At 38.0% G+C, this 15,108-nt stretch overlaps 1 protein-coding gene across 1 annotated transcript in view; it reads right to left on the bottom strand.

Moving 5' to 3' along the window:
- slc25a36.S (solute carrier family 25 (pyrimidine nucleotide carrier), member 36 S homeolog) overlaps window positions 1–13,854 on the bottom strand; it is a 36,167-nt gene extending 22,313 nt beyond the window's left edge. Inside the window, 1 exon segment of the mRNA NM_001099898.1 lies at window positions 13,492–13,854. Coding sequence (NP_001093368.1) covers window positions 13,492–13,532 — 41 coding nt within the window. The 5' untranslated portion in view covers window positions 13,533–13,854.
- Between the last annotated feature and the right edge of the window lie 1,254 nt (window positions 13,855–15,108).

The raw sequence follows: 15,108 nt of genomic DNA, 5'->3' as shown, positions 1-15,108 counted from the left end.
TCTGTAACCAATTATATTATCACCTCCAATCAGAAGATTTTTAGCAACAATAACACAGTATTTAGATGAAGAGGATAATTGGGCAAGGCGGCTAAATTAAAAAAAAAGTATGATTTAGATTTAGGGCCTAAATCGCTAGTTAGCTACCTCGGAAGGGATATCAGTGTCAGGCTGTATGGTCGGCCCCGCACATTTTTCACCTCACCAAATCTGGCCCTCGTTGCAAAAAGTTTGGACACTCCTGTTTTAGAATTACCTATATTAGATATACTGTTTCAAATTTTCTACCAACATAACTGTTGCTGAGGATGTGCCGTTAGTTTTAAAGGAGAGAACTGAGCAGATTGAGGTCAAAAGATGACCTATGACTATTTTTAAAAGGCAGCCTCTCATTCATGATTCTGTCTTTGAGAACACAATCCATCATAGCCAATAGCTTATCCTCCAGAAATGTGTCCGCTCCATGGGAGTATTGTTATAAGAATATAATAACACAAAATATTAGATAATAACAGCCACATCTTATATTTCATGCTATGCAGAATCTCCCTTGCAGTAGCTTTGGAATACAAGTACCTCTTACTGCTGTATTTAACTTCAGCTTTGGTCTGTGTAGAATAAAACCTAAATTCCATGTTTAGCTCAATGATTATTCTAATCCTTCTCACTTGCAATTTCTTCACATCGCTATTCCAACTTTACACTTATTAAGTGTTTTCCCTATTATTGTTTACCAGAGAAAGAGACTCAGGTGTTTGTTATACTTTACATGCATAAAGAATAAATATGAATATGACATTGCTGGAAACTACAAATTATCAGTTCACCTCTTACATTTTACTGGATGAACTGGTAGGAGGGGAAGCTGTAAAAAAAAAAAAAAAAAAAGTTTTCCTACGTCTACTTCACACAGAACAAACATTGTCCATTCATAGGTATTTAACCTCTAGTGTTACATTATTAAAACAAATAACATAATCCACTGGATGCCTTCTTAAGAAAAACAGGGTTAAAAATGGATAGCAAACCCTTAATATAAAAACAAATATAACTTATGTAATACAGTTTATCACACAGGCAGTGATATGTAGGTCACCTCCAGTAAGAATCAGCACCAAGTACTAGCTTGGCGTCAGGTTAGTACTGGTTTAAATGCAGCCCATTTACAGTACAGGTATGCAATCTGCTATCCGGGAAAACCCGTTATTCTGAAAGCAATGAAAAATGGAATGCCCCTCTCCCACAGTTACCATTTTATCCAAATAATCCACATTTTTTAAATGAATTCCTTTTTCTCTGTAATAATAAAACAGTAGCTTGTACTTGATCCGAACTAAGGTATAATTAATCCTCATTGGAAGCAAAACTAGCCTATTGGGGTTATTTAATGTTTAAATGATTTTCTAGTAGACTTAAGGTATGAAGATCTAAATTATGGAAAGATCCATTCTCCAGAAAACCCCAGTTCCTGAGCATTCTGGATAACAGTTCCTATACCTGTACTTATCCTCCCCCCGGGCAGCAAGAAATGCTCAGGTGACAGAAAGCTAGAAATCATTCAGTCTGCCATTAAAGGGGTTGTTCACCTTTAAATAAACGGTAAGTATGATGTAGAGAGTGATATTCTGAGACAATTTGTAATTTGGTTTTCATTTTTTATGTGGGTTTTTTTTCTTCTTTTTTTATTTATTCAGCAGCTTTCCAGCTGGCAATTGTCAGCAATCTAGGGTCCAAATTACCCTAGCAAACATGCATTGATTTGAATAAGAGACTGGAATATGAATAGGAGAGGCCTCAATACAAATATGAGTAATAAAAAGTAGCAATAAATATACATTTGTAGCCTTACAGAGCATTTGTTTTTTAAATGGGGTCAGTGACGCCCATTTGAAAGCTGGAAAGGGTCAGAAGAAAATAACTAAAAAAGTTAAAACATATAAATAACGAATACCAATTGCAAAATTGCTAAGAATTGGACATTCTATAACATACTAAAAGTTACCTCAAAGGAAACACACACCTTTAACCTAAAGCAACATTATGGTATTGTAAATACTGTAGATAAAAGTAAACAAACTGAAGCCCCAGTGTGCGCAATATTAAAAAGGGAACAAGGGCAGCAACAATGTCTCTAATGAGTGAAGTGTGCCGAGCAGCACTCTGCCCAGTATGCCCATTAACGAACCGTTTTTACACAAACACTACGGGAAAGGAACACCATGGCCTAATTGCAAGACAGACGCCTCTTTTGTGTGGCCAGTCTTGGCAGCCAGGAGTGATGTGTGCGAGGAATAAAAAAAGAAAATAATCCTCTACCCAAGCAAGTAATAAGGTGTCAGGGCTCAGCAGCAATTAAAGGAATTATTCAGTGTAAAAATAAAAACTGGGCAAAAAGATGTGCAAAATCAAACATGTTTTCAATATTGTTAGTTAGACAAAAATGTAATATATAAAGGCTGGAGTGACTGGATGTCTAACATAATAGCCAGAACACTGCCACTGGATATCCATATGCACCACAAACATAAAATATATTTCTTAAAGGGGTTACAGATAGTTTACCAGAAATAAAGACTTTTTCCAATTACCAAATAAAGACTTTTTCCAATTTCCCGTCTCTGGTGTTTGAGTCTGGCTATTCAGGTGCAGATTCTGAACGGTTTCAATTTTGCAACATTTAGCTGATACCTTTCTCATCAGCATCTATGATAAATTCTAACAGCAGCCTTTAATAAAACTCAGGGATTCTGCTCAGCAGGGACAAAGATACGAAAAGTACAATTTTGCAACATTTAGTTGATACATTTCTTAGCAGCGTCTATGATCAATTCTATCAGCTGCCTTTAAAGAAACTGAAGGATTCTGCTAAGCAGGAACAAAGATAAGAAAAGTATCAATTAAGAACAGTTCACAGGGTCGGCCCCCCACCAGAGCTGCTTTAGAAGGTGAAAAATTACACTTTACACTTAAATATTAGAAAAACAGTCACACATAGAAAATAGAAAGTCATTGGAAAAAGTCTGGTGGACTATCTGAAACCAACTGAACTGAAAAAAAGTGTTGGAAGGGGAGGGAAAAATCAAATTAACTGGGGGTATACAAATATGTATTAATATGTATAGCTAACATTACAAGCAGTGGAAGATGGACAGGGGCATTTTATCCGCCGCTGAGCATTGATATGTTCCACTGTATGACAGTGGCAGACGAAATGTCCTGTGCGCATTAGCCTAAGTGAAATAAATGCCTTATGATGTGATCTATATGCAATGTACTTATGGTATAGAGTTTCTATTTAGTGCTTGTAGGTAGAGCTGCCATGTGATCATACCGCTCCACATTTTCTCAAGTCTATAATAAGGATAGGTGTCTACATTTCTGGCACGGACAAAGAAAATGACCCAAGACAGTTTGGTTTATTTCATTTTCTGTGTGTAACTAATCGGAACGGATTTGAAATAATAGTTCCACCTCCTTCCAGTCAGCTACCTGGTAAGCTTAAAGGAAAACGATACTACTCGAACAATGTAGGTCTCTATAAAAATATAGCGCATAAACAGCTCATACGTAAAATCCTGCTTTGTGTAAATAAATCATTTTCATTATAATATACTTTTTTAGTAATCATAAATTTAGGTAATCATAAATTGAAAACTGCCATTTTAAAAAAAATAAGGGTCACCCCCTGGGATCCTAGGATTGACAGTGCACACAAACAAACCAAACATGTTAGGTCACATGAGCCAATTAAGGGACAGAGTTCTGCCTTTTGCTTCCACACTTCTTCCTGTTACAGTTAGAGCTGTAGTATTTCTGGTCAGGTGATCACTGAGGCAGCACAGACCATGGTGGTTTAAGGCAACAATGGTAAAAGGGCAATATTTACTTAAATATATATTCAGTTTGGTAAGATTCTTCAATATGCCACTCAATATAATATTAACTATCTGTTGCTTAAGTACTCATTTTGGGGTGGGGGGGATACAGTTTTCCTTTAACAACTCCCAAGGGTCCCAAGCACAAAAGTGGAAGGTGGTCCTCACCTTACTAACTAACTAGCTAGCTACAGCTCCGATCTTTTAACAAGACAGCAGTAAAGCCTAAAATCAGTGCTTTGCGAAACAAAGAAATTAAAAACAAAGAAGATTAATTAGAAATTGTTTAAAATGTGGTATGTTCACTTTAATAGAGCTTATTCTGCACTTTATGTATGAGCGGAACTGTACATTAAAGGGCACCTGTTGGGCAAATATATTATCCCCAATCAAAGGTGTGGGCTAATAGAGTCTGCATTCTGTTTGGGAGTAACAGAGCTAGGACACTCGCACCAGGAGGGAGCTCGGAGTGTGAGCCGCCATGTAGGGGCAATGCAGGTGCATAATGAACAAATGCTCCGACTTGGACATTATGCGCATGATGTCAAAAGCACATTATGCGCGGTGTACATGTCGACATGGCTGCTCTTAGCTCTGTTTCTCCCAACTGGAGTACAGACTCCCCCACACTTTTGGTTGGGGATGATATTTTTGCCCAACAGGTGTCCTTTAAGCAAAGTCTATTGTTGTGAAGGTGACTTAAATGTAATGGCGATACAATTATAAACAAAAGAAGATGTAGCATGTTATGATTCTCAGACAGTGTGTCCTTTATGTCATTGAGTACCTTTCTAATGAAGGGGAATATCTTGCTTTTAGACAACGAGAAGCTGTTTTACCAAGTCAGACTACATTCCTTCCTAAGCATAGTTTTCTCCAAAGAACGGCTTGCCATGACCCTTGGCCTACTTGTGAGCGGCTCACAGCCAAGAATGTGTAATAAGTTAGATGACAAGTATATCCACACAAACATTAACTGCCATCCATTCTCAGTCAGTTCCAATAGCATGCAAATTCATTCCTAATTCTTATGTGCTATAATGGGAGATTTTCTGTTGTGACCAGTGATTTATGACAAAAGTATCTGTGCCAACTAGATCACTAAACCAGTTCCCAACATGTATGGCAGCATACATATGGTGCAAAGTTTCTATGTATACATAAAAAAAAAAAAAAAAAATATAATACACCATCCTTCAAATCTTTGGTATAACTCTTGTTTAACAAGGCAACAGTTTGAAAGAATGGGGGATCAATAGGAGAGGGCCAAAACAGAAATAAAATGGCTATATTATGCTTGTTTGCTTAAATTTCTCTTTTGGTCCTATCCTCTTGTTTCAAAACAGAAATGTAAGCAGACAAGCATAATATAGCTGAACCTTCACAGTCTAACTGGGATCAATGACTTTGAATCCAAACAACATTTTGTGTTGAAGGCTCAACATTGACCAATAGACCAATTGAAAAACTATATTTGGGGATACCAATGGGTTTCTCTTAATTGTTACTATTTGAAGGGGCAGCCTCAGTCCCTATTGATTGTTCTCACTTAGTTTACTAAAGAATGGCATAGAGTACCTCTTCATGTTTATACATTAGTTGCTGAAATTCCATTTATGTTGTTGAGAAATTTATCAACTAATGTAGCAAATACATGTTGAAAGGTAGGCAACCTGGCTTGCTAAGATGCTACAGGGAAATTCCAAAAATGAAAACTTAAGCTAAAATCCTTATTTAATAGAAGAAATGTATTTACAAGTTGATCTACCTCTTTAAGAATGTTGTACAGAGATACTTACACCCACCACAGCTCTACTGCCAAACATTGTGTAAGAATGTCTTGGGTGCTGGCAATATCCATATTGGCTCAGCAGAAAATACATCATTTACTTACACTACCAATATATCCATTTTAGAGAAAACACATCCATGTAATAAACTAAAGATTGTCTACAAGTTATTGAATCACAGGCTGTACTTTCTCCTGAGGCTTCATCGTGTTGGTTTTGTTGCTGTATAAATAAAGACATATCTGTGTGTAAATGTTTTCATGCGATGATATTGTTAGAATAGGCCTGTGACAACACACAAATTAATGGCACTGTATAATGACCTTGTATAAATTTAGGACATAGATAAGTAATCGTTAGGAGCAAACACAGACAGTTTTTGACTTAGAGAGGCTCCATCCTTTCATGGTGCTAAGTCAGTTTAGGAAATTGATGTAGTCAACTGAAAGTGAAGAAACTGAAGAGGAAACGTCTAGTAGAAACCACATTGTGATTGTAAAGTGGTAAGACACCCAAACTCAAAGAAAAGGAACAAATATCAGGACAAGAACCATTTGTTGGGAGCACAACAACTTTGGTTTCCACAGGCAAGCAGACACATACAAACCTAACATTAAGGTGCACAATGCCAAGCATAAGATGGAGTGGTGTAAAGGTCACCAACATCAGACTACTAAGCAGATGAATAACATTATCTAGAACAGGGGTCCCCAACTGTGAGCCACTTTCAAATGTAAAAAGGGTTTTGGAGCAAAACAATAATGAAAAAAGTTCATTGAGCTGTTAAATAATGATGTGATTGGCTATTTGGAAGCCCTTATGTACACTTACAGCTTACAGGAGGCTCTATTTGGCAGTATACCTGGTTTTCATGCAACCAAAACTTGTCTCAAAAGTAGTAATTCAAAAATAAGCACCTGCTTTGAGGCCAATGGGAGCAACATCGAAGGGGTTGGTGAGCAAAATGTTGCTCCTGAGCCACTTGTTGGGAATCACTTCTCTAGAGAGACCAGAGGCTTCTTCATCTTGCAGTTAGGTGGATGTCAGAAAAATCTGCCTGCATAATTCTGACAGTAATATCTGGAATAATGGTCTGTTTTTCAGGGCCTATGCTAAGGTCCACGGTTCCAGTGAAGGCAAACCTTGACACTTCATGCCATAAGAGAATCTTGACAATTCAATGCTTCCTGTTTGAGGCAACAGTTTAGGGAAGGCCCTTTCCTGTTACAGCACAATATTGTCCCCATGTACAACTGCTTTACTGTGAGATGAATTGGAAGAATAATTAGGAGCCACGCTAAATGGAAACAAATCCAACCAACAATGTTCCAGTATGTTCCCTCAGAATCAGAGGCTGTTAAAGTGAAAAAAATGAAGGATCAACGTCTTGTTCATAACATTGGCTTTGGAAAAAGATATCAGACAGGCAGGTTCAGACCAGATGCTTTGTCCATATAGTACATGTCCTTAATGCAAGAGGGCAGATTTGAAAAAGGGTCTACCTGGACTTTCATAACGAATTAATTAAAAATAAATTGCACTGGCCGGAGAGAAAACGGACAGATGCAAGCAAATGCAAAATAACCACGCGTAAAATATGTAAGCACCCAAGGCCTCAAACAGTACAATGCACCATAGACCTATAAAAAAATAAAATAAATGAGATACTTCGTAGCACCAACTTTCCTATGGCACCTAGTAATTATGGGGATGCCATTTTCAACAAGGCTAGATCCGCACAAAGAGGAGAGGGAAAAAAGCGATTCTTTATTCAATACTCCTATCCTTAATTTATATAGAGGTAAAATGTCTATGCAACACTTTACAGGGATTGTTCATGGTTAAACTGCCAATGTGCTGCTTTTAAAACAGTTATGTGCAGTTCTATTAAGTATTTTTCTTTGGACTCTTATCTTTTGCTATAAGAGGAAACCTTGTCCTATCCAGGAAATAAGCAGCGCAGAAAGAAAAGAAATGAACAGTAATTACATTGCGGCCTTTCCATTCATATTAGCAAATATAACAATAGCCTTTAATCAACAATAATGTGGCTTGATTCATGGTTATTACAACACTTGTTAGGGCAATGCCCGTGTAGTAGTATATTGTTGCCAATGTCAACAGATCGCCGAGTTATATCTTCCTAGCTTTGCTTTTTTTTTCCCTCTTCCTTTTTTGTAACTGTTTCTTCTGCCAAAATAGGCAATAATGTATGCAGAACAAGGAGTTGCTGTGAATTCTGGCAAGAAAGTGTAGCTTGGCAAACCACAAGATTTAGGGAAATAAATCAAATTTATCACAATATAGCTGTATAATAAAGAGCAAATTAATGTGTAGAGCATCCAACAACTAACAGGTACTTCAAAACAAGGGAACAAGTGCATCCCTAGGGCAAAAATCATAATCTGAGACAACACTTCATTTAACAACGAGTACACAGTCAGAGCTGTCAATTTGGTGTTCTCCAGTTACTGTGAACTACAGCTCCCAGCACCCACGGTCAAGGATTTGCTGTGCTTTTAAAAAAATATTGGATGGTGTATACTCTTCTTTAATTTATCATGCTTTTCCAGATTTCGTCCTGATGTCTCTCTCTCTTGGGATTATACCATGAATTTTTAATTTGCGTTTGGACCCAAAAATAGAAACTCACACTGCTTATGGTGGTTCTCCATTAGCTCCTTTAGTATATGTAATTTTCAGCTACAGCAGAAAGTGAATTAAAATCATTTAGACTCTTGATTGGAAATCACTTCTTGTGTTGAAAGGAACACATGCTATGTTTTTACTTACGTTATTTCAAATTAATAAATATTTTACTAAAGTAGCACTGATACTACCAGAAGAGTTATCAGCATGGATACATTTTGATACATTGTTGATATCTGTTTAGGAGCCAAAACACACAAATGGCGGAACATAGTTTTAGTCGCTAACACAAAATTTTTTGCAATGCAAATAATAGTTTTTAAAGTGAATAATTTTGCCCTCACGTGACAGTAGGATATCGATTGGGAATTTTTTAGTTTTTAATAATAGTAACTGATCAGATTTACTAAATAAACAATAGTAATTAATCATTTTAGTTTGCGATAGTGTGCAGTTTATGTAAAAAAACTTAATGAAAAAGTTGTTCCATTTGCCTCAAAAGTTCACACCACTTTCAAAAGGAGTTAAAGATACGAAATGCAATAAAAGCATAATGAAGAATATTACACTATAACATGCTAATTTTTATTCACAAATTTGTTCTCTTTGCTAATTTTATTACATTTCCCCCTAAATCTTTAAAAATATTATTTTGCCAAGTCTGTTTGCCTGTAACAGAAATGCAAGTTCACCAGGCATGTCTAAAGGTGGCCATAGATGTAGAGATCCGCTCGTTTGGCAACATTGCCAAATGAGCGGATCTCTCCCAGATATGCCCACATTGAGGTGGGCGATATCAGGGCTGATCCGTTCATGGGTCCCAGAGCCCAACGATTGGGCCAGAATGCATCCGATACGGGCAGTCGATTGCGGGACCGCATAAACGCACAGATGTGGCCACGATCCAATGGGATTTTTTAACATGCCCGATCGAGATCGGTCCGACTTTCAACCAGACATTGATGGGGAAAGCCTGTCGGATGGCCTCACATACGGGCCAATAAGCTGCCGACTCAGTCTGTCGGCAGCTTTCATCGGCCCGTGTATGGGGGCCTTTAGACTACAGGCGATAGTTAAGATGAAGCATATTAACTATCACATACATTAATCATCCACATAAAAAAGGAGAACATACATAACTGAACAAATTGAATCACAAATAACCATCTTTGTTGCTGTGGTCCAGTGTGATCATTTAATGAAAAGCATTATTAATCCTTTATTGTAGAGGTTGGTTAAGCCCATCTACTGATGAAGCACAGACTGTGCATCTAAAGCACCATAAGATGATGATATATTGATGTATAAATTGGGGGGTTCAGCTGTTTCATGGGTAAAATATGATGGGCCTATATTCATGATGGGCATGTAGCTGCACCTGCCCCAATCATTATCTAACTTAATGATATATGGGTATGGTGCCCACTAATGAAAATCCAACAAGAATGAAGACAATTGAATTTAGTTGCACTGGTATGATCCGTGAGTAATTTAAAATTCCACCAAGGTGTAATAGGTGCACCAGAGAGAAATGTTATATATTGTAGAGAACAAGAATATATGTAGGGAAAAAAAGTTTGACACTGTTGAAAGAAATCCCCTATAAATACATATATGTATGTATATATCCTATATACAGAGGATAACGTTTTGACAGGATCAGCGGAGATCACTACTTCCACTTGCTTCATTATGGAAAATATAAGGTATTATAGTCCTAATGTCACAGCCAGACAAAGACAACTTGAAATTACAATGCATTTTATAAATCACTTTGTACATTGATGTTTGCAAAATAAAGGGATTTTTGCATAGGTTGAGTCATCGTTAAAATAGAGAAGTTAGGCAGTGCTTTCCCATCGCTGCTTATGTCTTATTATATAGCCAAAAATCATCCCTTAATGAAACATGGAAATGGAAAATGGAAAATTACAGTATCCACGGGACTTGATTAGACAATAAACTGCAGTTGCACAATGAAATAATAACTTATGTATAATATACATGGTGTGCTGAGATCATGCATCCCAGAATATTTAGTGGACACTATCTGGTAGCTCCTCACACATAAACAGTCTCTTCTTAGGAAAACCTTATAAATAGACCATATATTCTATTTAAAGCTGCAAGACATCAAATAAGTGTTTGAACCCTGTGCAGAAGACAAAATTAGAGAGCTGTCAGGCCTGCAACACTGAAGTGAATTTATTTCTGACTGTAATAAGACAGCACCGGGGCAAGGCTCCAGAACTTTACTATCTTAAGGACTATTTCAGAGACATACAGTTTAGTCCTACAGTTTCCATACATGTATGCTAAAGGTGTTCAAACTCAATAATTCACAACTTTACTCTTATTATTTTAGCATGCGTTGCCTGTGTTAAGATTAAGACTCAACTGTTGGGGCAGGATCATTTAGTGCTATAAAGGATTTCCTGCTGGGGAATTATTATTTTTTGCACATATATACCGTACATATACACACAGGTATGGGACCTGCTAACCAGAATGCTCAGGACCTGGGGTTTTTTGGATAAAGGATTTTTCCATAATTTGGATCTTCATACCTTGAGTCTACTAGAAAATCATGTAAACATTAAATAAACCCAATAGGCTGGTTTTGCTTCCAATAAGGGTCCATTCTATCATAGTTGGGATCGAGTACTGTTTTATTATTACAGAGAAAAAGGAAATCATGTTTAAAGATTTGGATTATTTGATTATATTGGAGTCTATGGAAGACATCTTTTCAACAATTCGAAACTTTCTGGATAATGGGTTTCCAGATAACGGATCCCATACCTGTGTGTGTGCGTATGTATGTATGTATGTATGTATGTATGTAGGTAGGTGTATATATATATATATATATATATATATATATATATATATATATATATATATATATATATATATATATATATATATATATATAGACATATGCAAGTTTCTTTTCATTTAAAGATACAATAAGCTTACCTTTAACATTATTTAAACAAATTGAAGTAATAAAGTGGGGTTTGAATATCATATGAGAAATATGTAGTGTTTAAGCTGATTATGTAAGAAAGCATTCTGTCACCAATGACTACAGATGTATGTTTGGGGCTCCTCAACAGAATGAAAATTCTGATTTAACTGTGCAAAAGAGAAAACTAGGCCATCTGTTGGCAAAAAATCTACAACTGTAATAGGTCATCAGCAGAGCAAAACTTTGTGATAAGGTCCCTCAGACAAGCGACCTACTTTAGCCATCCAGTTGCCTAATTGACCAGAATGGGATTGCCAACAGTCAAGTCCAGGTGTTCAGTTCTGCTGAGCATGTCCAATTTTATATACAATGAAATAATTTGCCAAGCTAAATGCCCTGTAGCGGTGAATAGTGAAATCAAATCAAAAGCCTACAACACTGCAATGGCTTTTATATGTCATGAAAATTGTCTTGATAAAATGTCTAACTACAAAGTTACCAACATTGGTGTAACAGTTTTATGTTTTCATAACGGACGAACATGTTGCCTTTATCCTACAAACAGAAAGCTTTCGTCATTAGCAGAACGATGCAACCTCCTGCAATGTCTTATTTGTACTATTACTGCCACAAGCTATCCTCAATGCTTTACCTGATTTTCAGGCTCGTTGCAATATTCCCCCTGAAGGAAGGAATCGGAGAGAACATGACTGTAATCTCAACTTCAAAAGAGCAAGTTCACATTCACGACACTGTAGCACAATAGCAGCACTCAAACCAAACACAACAAGTCTTACATGATGAGAACACAACAGGAATATAGGAACTGGGTAAATGAAGCCATTATTCTAAATCTGTGTAAATACGCAGCATGTCACCCAATTAACGTTTACAGCACCACGGCCACGCAGCTGCCCTCCCACATCACAAATGCCTGTGCATTCTTGCCATGTCAGTTGTGTTAAATCAGCGTAGGATATAAATATAGGTCATATTTAAGTCCATCAAACATTTCAGCAGAGTTGAACTTGCACTTGACACATACAGTTGACAGACTGCAAAAAAGTTTTTGGAGCAGTGCCAGTCAATGCAGACCCTTCTAATCTACAACTGCCCCATATGTAAGAAATACAAGCATTCGTTTATGAGAAGGGGCGTCAACACCGAAAGGACACCCTCCTCTGGCACTTACAGATAAGGGTGGAAAGTATAAAGATTTGCTTTGACATTATCAGGGGAACGTAATAAAAGTCGGTAACGGAAAAACTATTTGCAATGCGAAAAGTTATGCATTTGCGCGAATTTATTATAACCTTTGCGAACCTGGATACTGTTTAGCGACCACTTCCAACAGTGGAAGACAGTTTGCGAATTTGATAGTTTTGCCAATGCGCAGTCAATGTAATAAAACCTCTTACTGAAAAAGTCCTTATGTTTGCTCCAAAATATTACGACACCTTCAAGCACTTCTTAAGAGTGTGCAATTAAAGTTCGCAATGCAATAACAGTTTAAGGAACAATATTACATTGTGGATTTTTAGTCTTATTGGAGTGATTTGCTCTTTGAGACTTTTATTTAGGGATGCACCGAATCCAGGATTCGGTTCGGGATTCAGACAGGATTTGGCCTTTTTCAGCAGGATGCGGATTCAGCCGAATCCTTCGGCCCCGCTGAACCGAACCCTAATTTGCATATGCAAATTAGGGGTGGGGAGGGAAATTGAGTGACTTTTTGTCAGAAAACAAGGAAGTAAAAAATGTTTTCCCCTTCTCACCTCTAATTTGCATATAGGATTCGGTTCGGTATTCGGCCAAATCTTTCACGGGGGTTCAGCCGAATCCAAAAAAGTGGATTCGGTGTATCTGTTCTCTGGGGCAATGGCCTCTTCTTGCTATAATAATTTAGATCACAATTTTCGATGCCATACTCTAGCTGGGTTGTTCTGCGCAGAATAGAAATACACAACGTTTGCACGGTAAGACTGCGAGGATGCCCTCCGGCCAGTGCTGCTAGGCAATGAACGGCATGTAAGACAGAAAAAGATGAATGACAGGCATTTAAATATGGAAAACATGCATTCACAAGGATACCCTCCAGCTGCTTTAACACTAAATCTCCCAGCATGGCCTGGTGCTGGAAGGTGTAGTTGAGCCACAGCTGGAGGGCTACAGGTTGGACATTCCTGAATGAAGAAAAGGCACATACCCTCCAGCAAACAGATGCACCAGGGTGTCTCTCTGGCTCATTCTCTCTCATTCTTGTCCCCAGCAGAAGGGGAGCAGTGGGGCAGGATCCACTGGAAGCACTTCTCCCTCTGACCCTTGTTGCAAAGTCTATAGTGCCCTTCCCACTACAGCTGGAACCTACAACGTCCCTATAGTCGCACCCAGGAATGCAAGTGCCCTTGTAGCCCAGCCGAAAGAATCATTAATAAAGCGAACTAGGAAACGGGCGCACACACATAAGCAGTAGGACTGTAGCTAGGCCCGCTGCCATTAAACACAGCTGCTGCTCCTACGACCCTCCCTCTCCTACAAACCATGCACAGCTCCGTCTCGCTATATTTATATATACGGGACTAAACATGAAAGGGGCAGTCGGTCAGTGGTCGCCTAAACCTCATTATTCCCACTCCCAGCAGCAATAATTCAGCGTGAAGCGCAGCGCCGCTCCCCCTGCTCCGCCACCGCCTGACTCTCATGAATATGCAGCGTCTAGACATAAACACAGATTCCCATTGGCTGTTTTGGCTCAGGCGGAAATGACGACACGCAAATCGGTCTCCCACACAGTACTAGAGAGGTTAATCCAAAAACATAACCCAGATTAAAGAGAGCATGCACACTGCACAACACAGGGGTTTTACTTTCACTTTTCTACTGTCACCTTACTCTTATGATAGAAATGTGGAAGTCAAACACTTGGGCATAGGTTGTACTTCATGTAAAGCCTTGCTTGTATCATGGGATAGGGATGTGGTTTAGAGAGACTATTATTGCTCACTCCAGGAGTCTCTGACAGTAAAGTTTAGGCCTAGGGCCCATATAATAGGGAAGTGCACCCATGCTACAGCTCATTTGCTAAATATATTATACAATTAATGCAATGACGATAAGAATAAACATAAAAAATGGATTGTACACCTTCCAAACGCTTTTTTATTGGAGTTGTTTTTAGATTGTTCTCCAGAAATAAAGGGGCAAATTTACTAAAGGGTGAAGTGACGTTATTTTGGGACTTTGCTGCTTTACAAACGGCGAAGCTAGCAAAGGAGATAGACTCTAGCGGTACTTCGCTCCCTAACGCCTGGCGAATATGTGCTCTGGCGAATGGACGTAACTACGCGAATTCACTAAGATGCAGATTTTACTGAACGTTACCTCTTGCGCCAGACTTGCCTTATCCACCTCAGACCAGGCGACGTGCAATAGAGTAGATAGGAGTTCCTCAAAAAATAGTTCAAAAGTCCCAAAAATTCTAGCTTCTTTTCATTTTTCAGGGTGATAGGCTGAAAAAGAGCATACATTTTTTTTGGGGTAACTGGCTTCCCCCCTACATTTCCTAACATATGGCACATAAACTATACACTGGGCTCATGTGTAGGGCAATATAACAACTTTATTTTATTTTATTAAGGTTTCCCGGGCTTGAGTAGTGTAATTTATTTGCTGCAACATATACGTCCATTCAACTTTAACTTCAGATTTTGGTGAATTAGCGTTGTCTGTTTTAGTTGAGTTGTTTGCAGATTGTTCTCCAGAAATAAAGACTTTTTTTTCCAGTTGCTTTCCATTTTGTATTTTTTTTTTTTTTTTTTTTTTT

The sequence above is a fragment of the Xenopus laevis genome, chromosome 5S (genome assembly GCF_017654675.1).
Source record: "Xenopus laevis strain J_2021 chromosome 5S, Xenopus_laevis_v10.1, whole genome shotgun sequence".
NCBI lineage: Eukaryota > Metazoa > Chordata > Amphibia > Anura > Pipidae > Xenopus > Xenopus laevis.
This window is presented reverse-complemented; position numbering and strand designations above follow the sequence as displayed.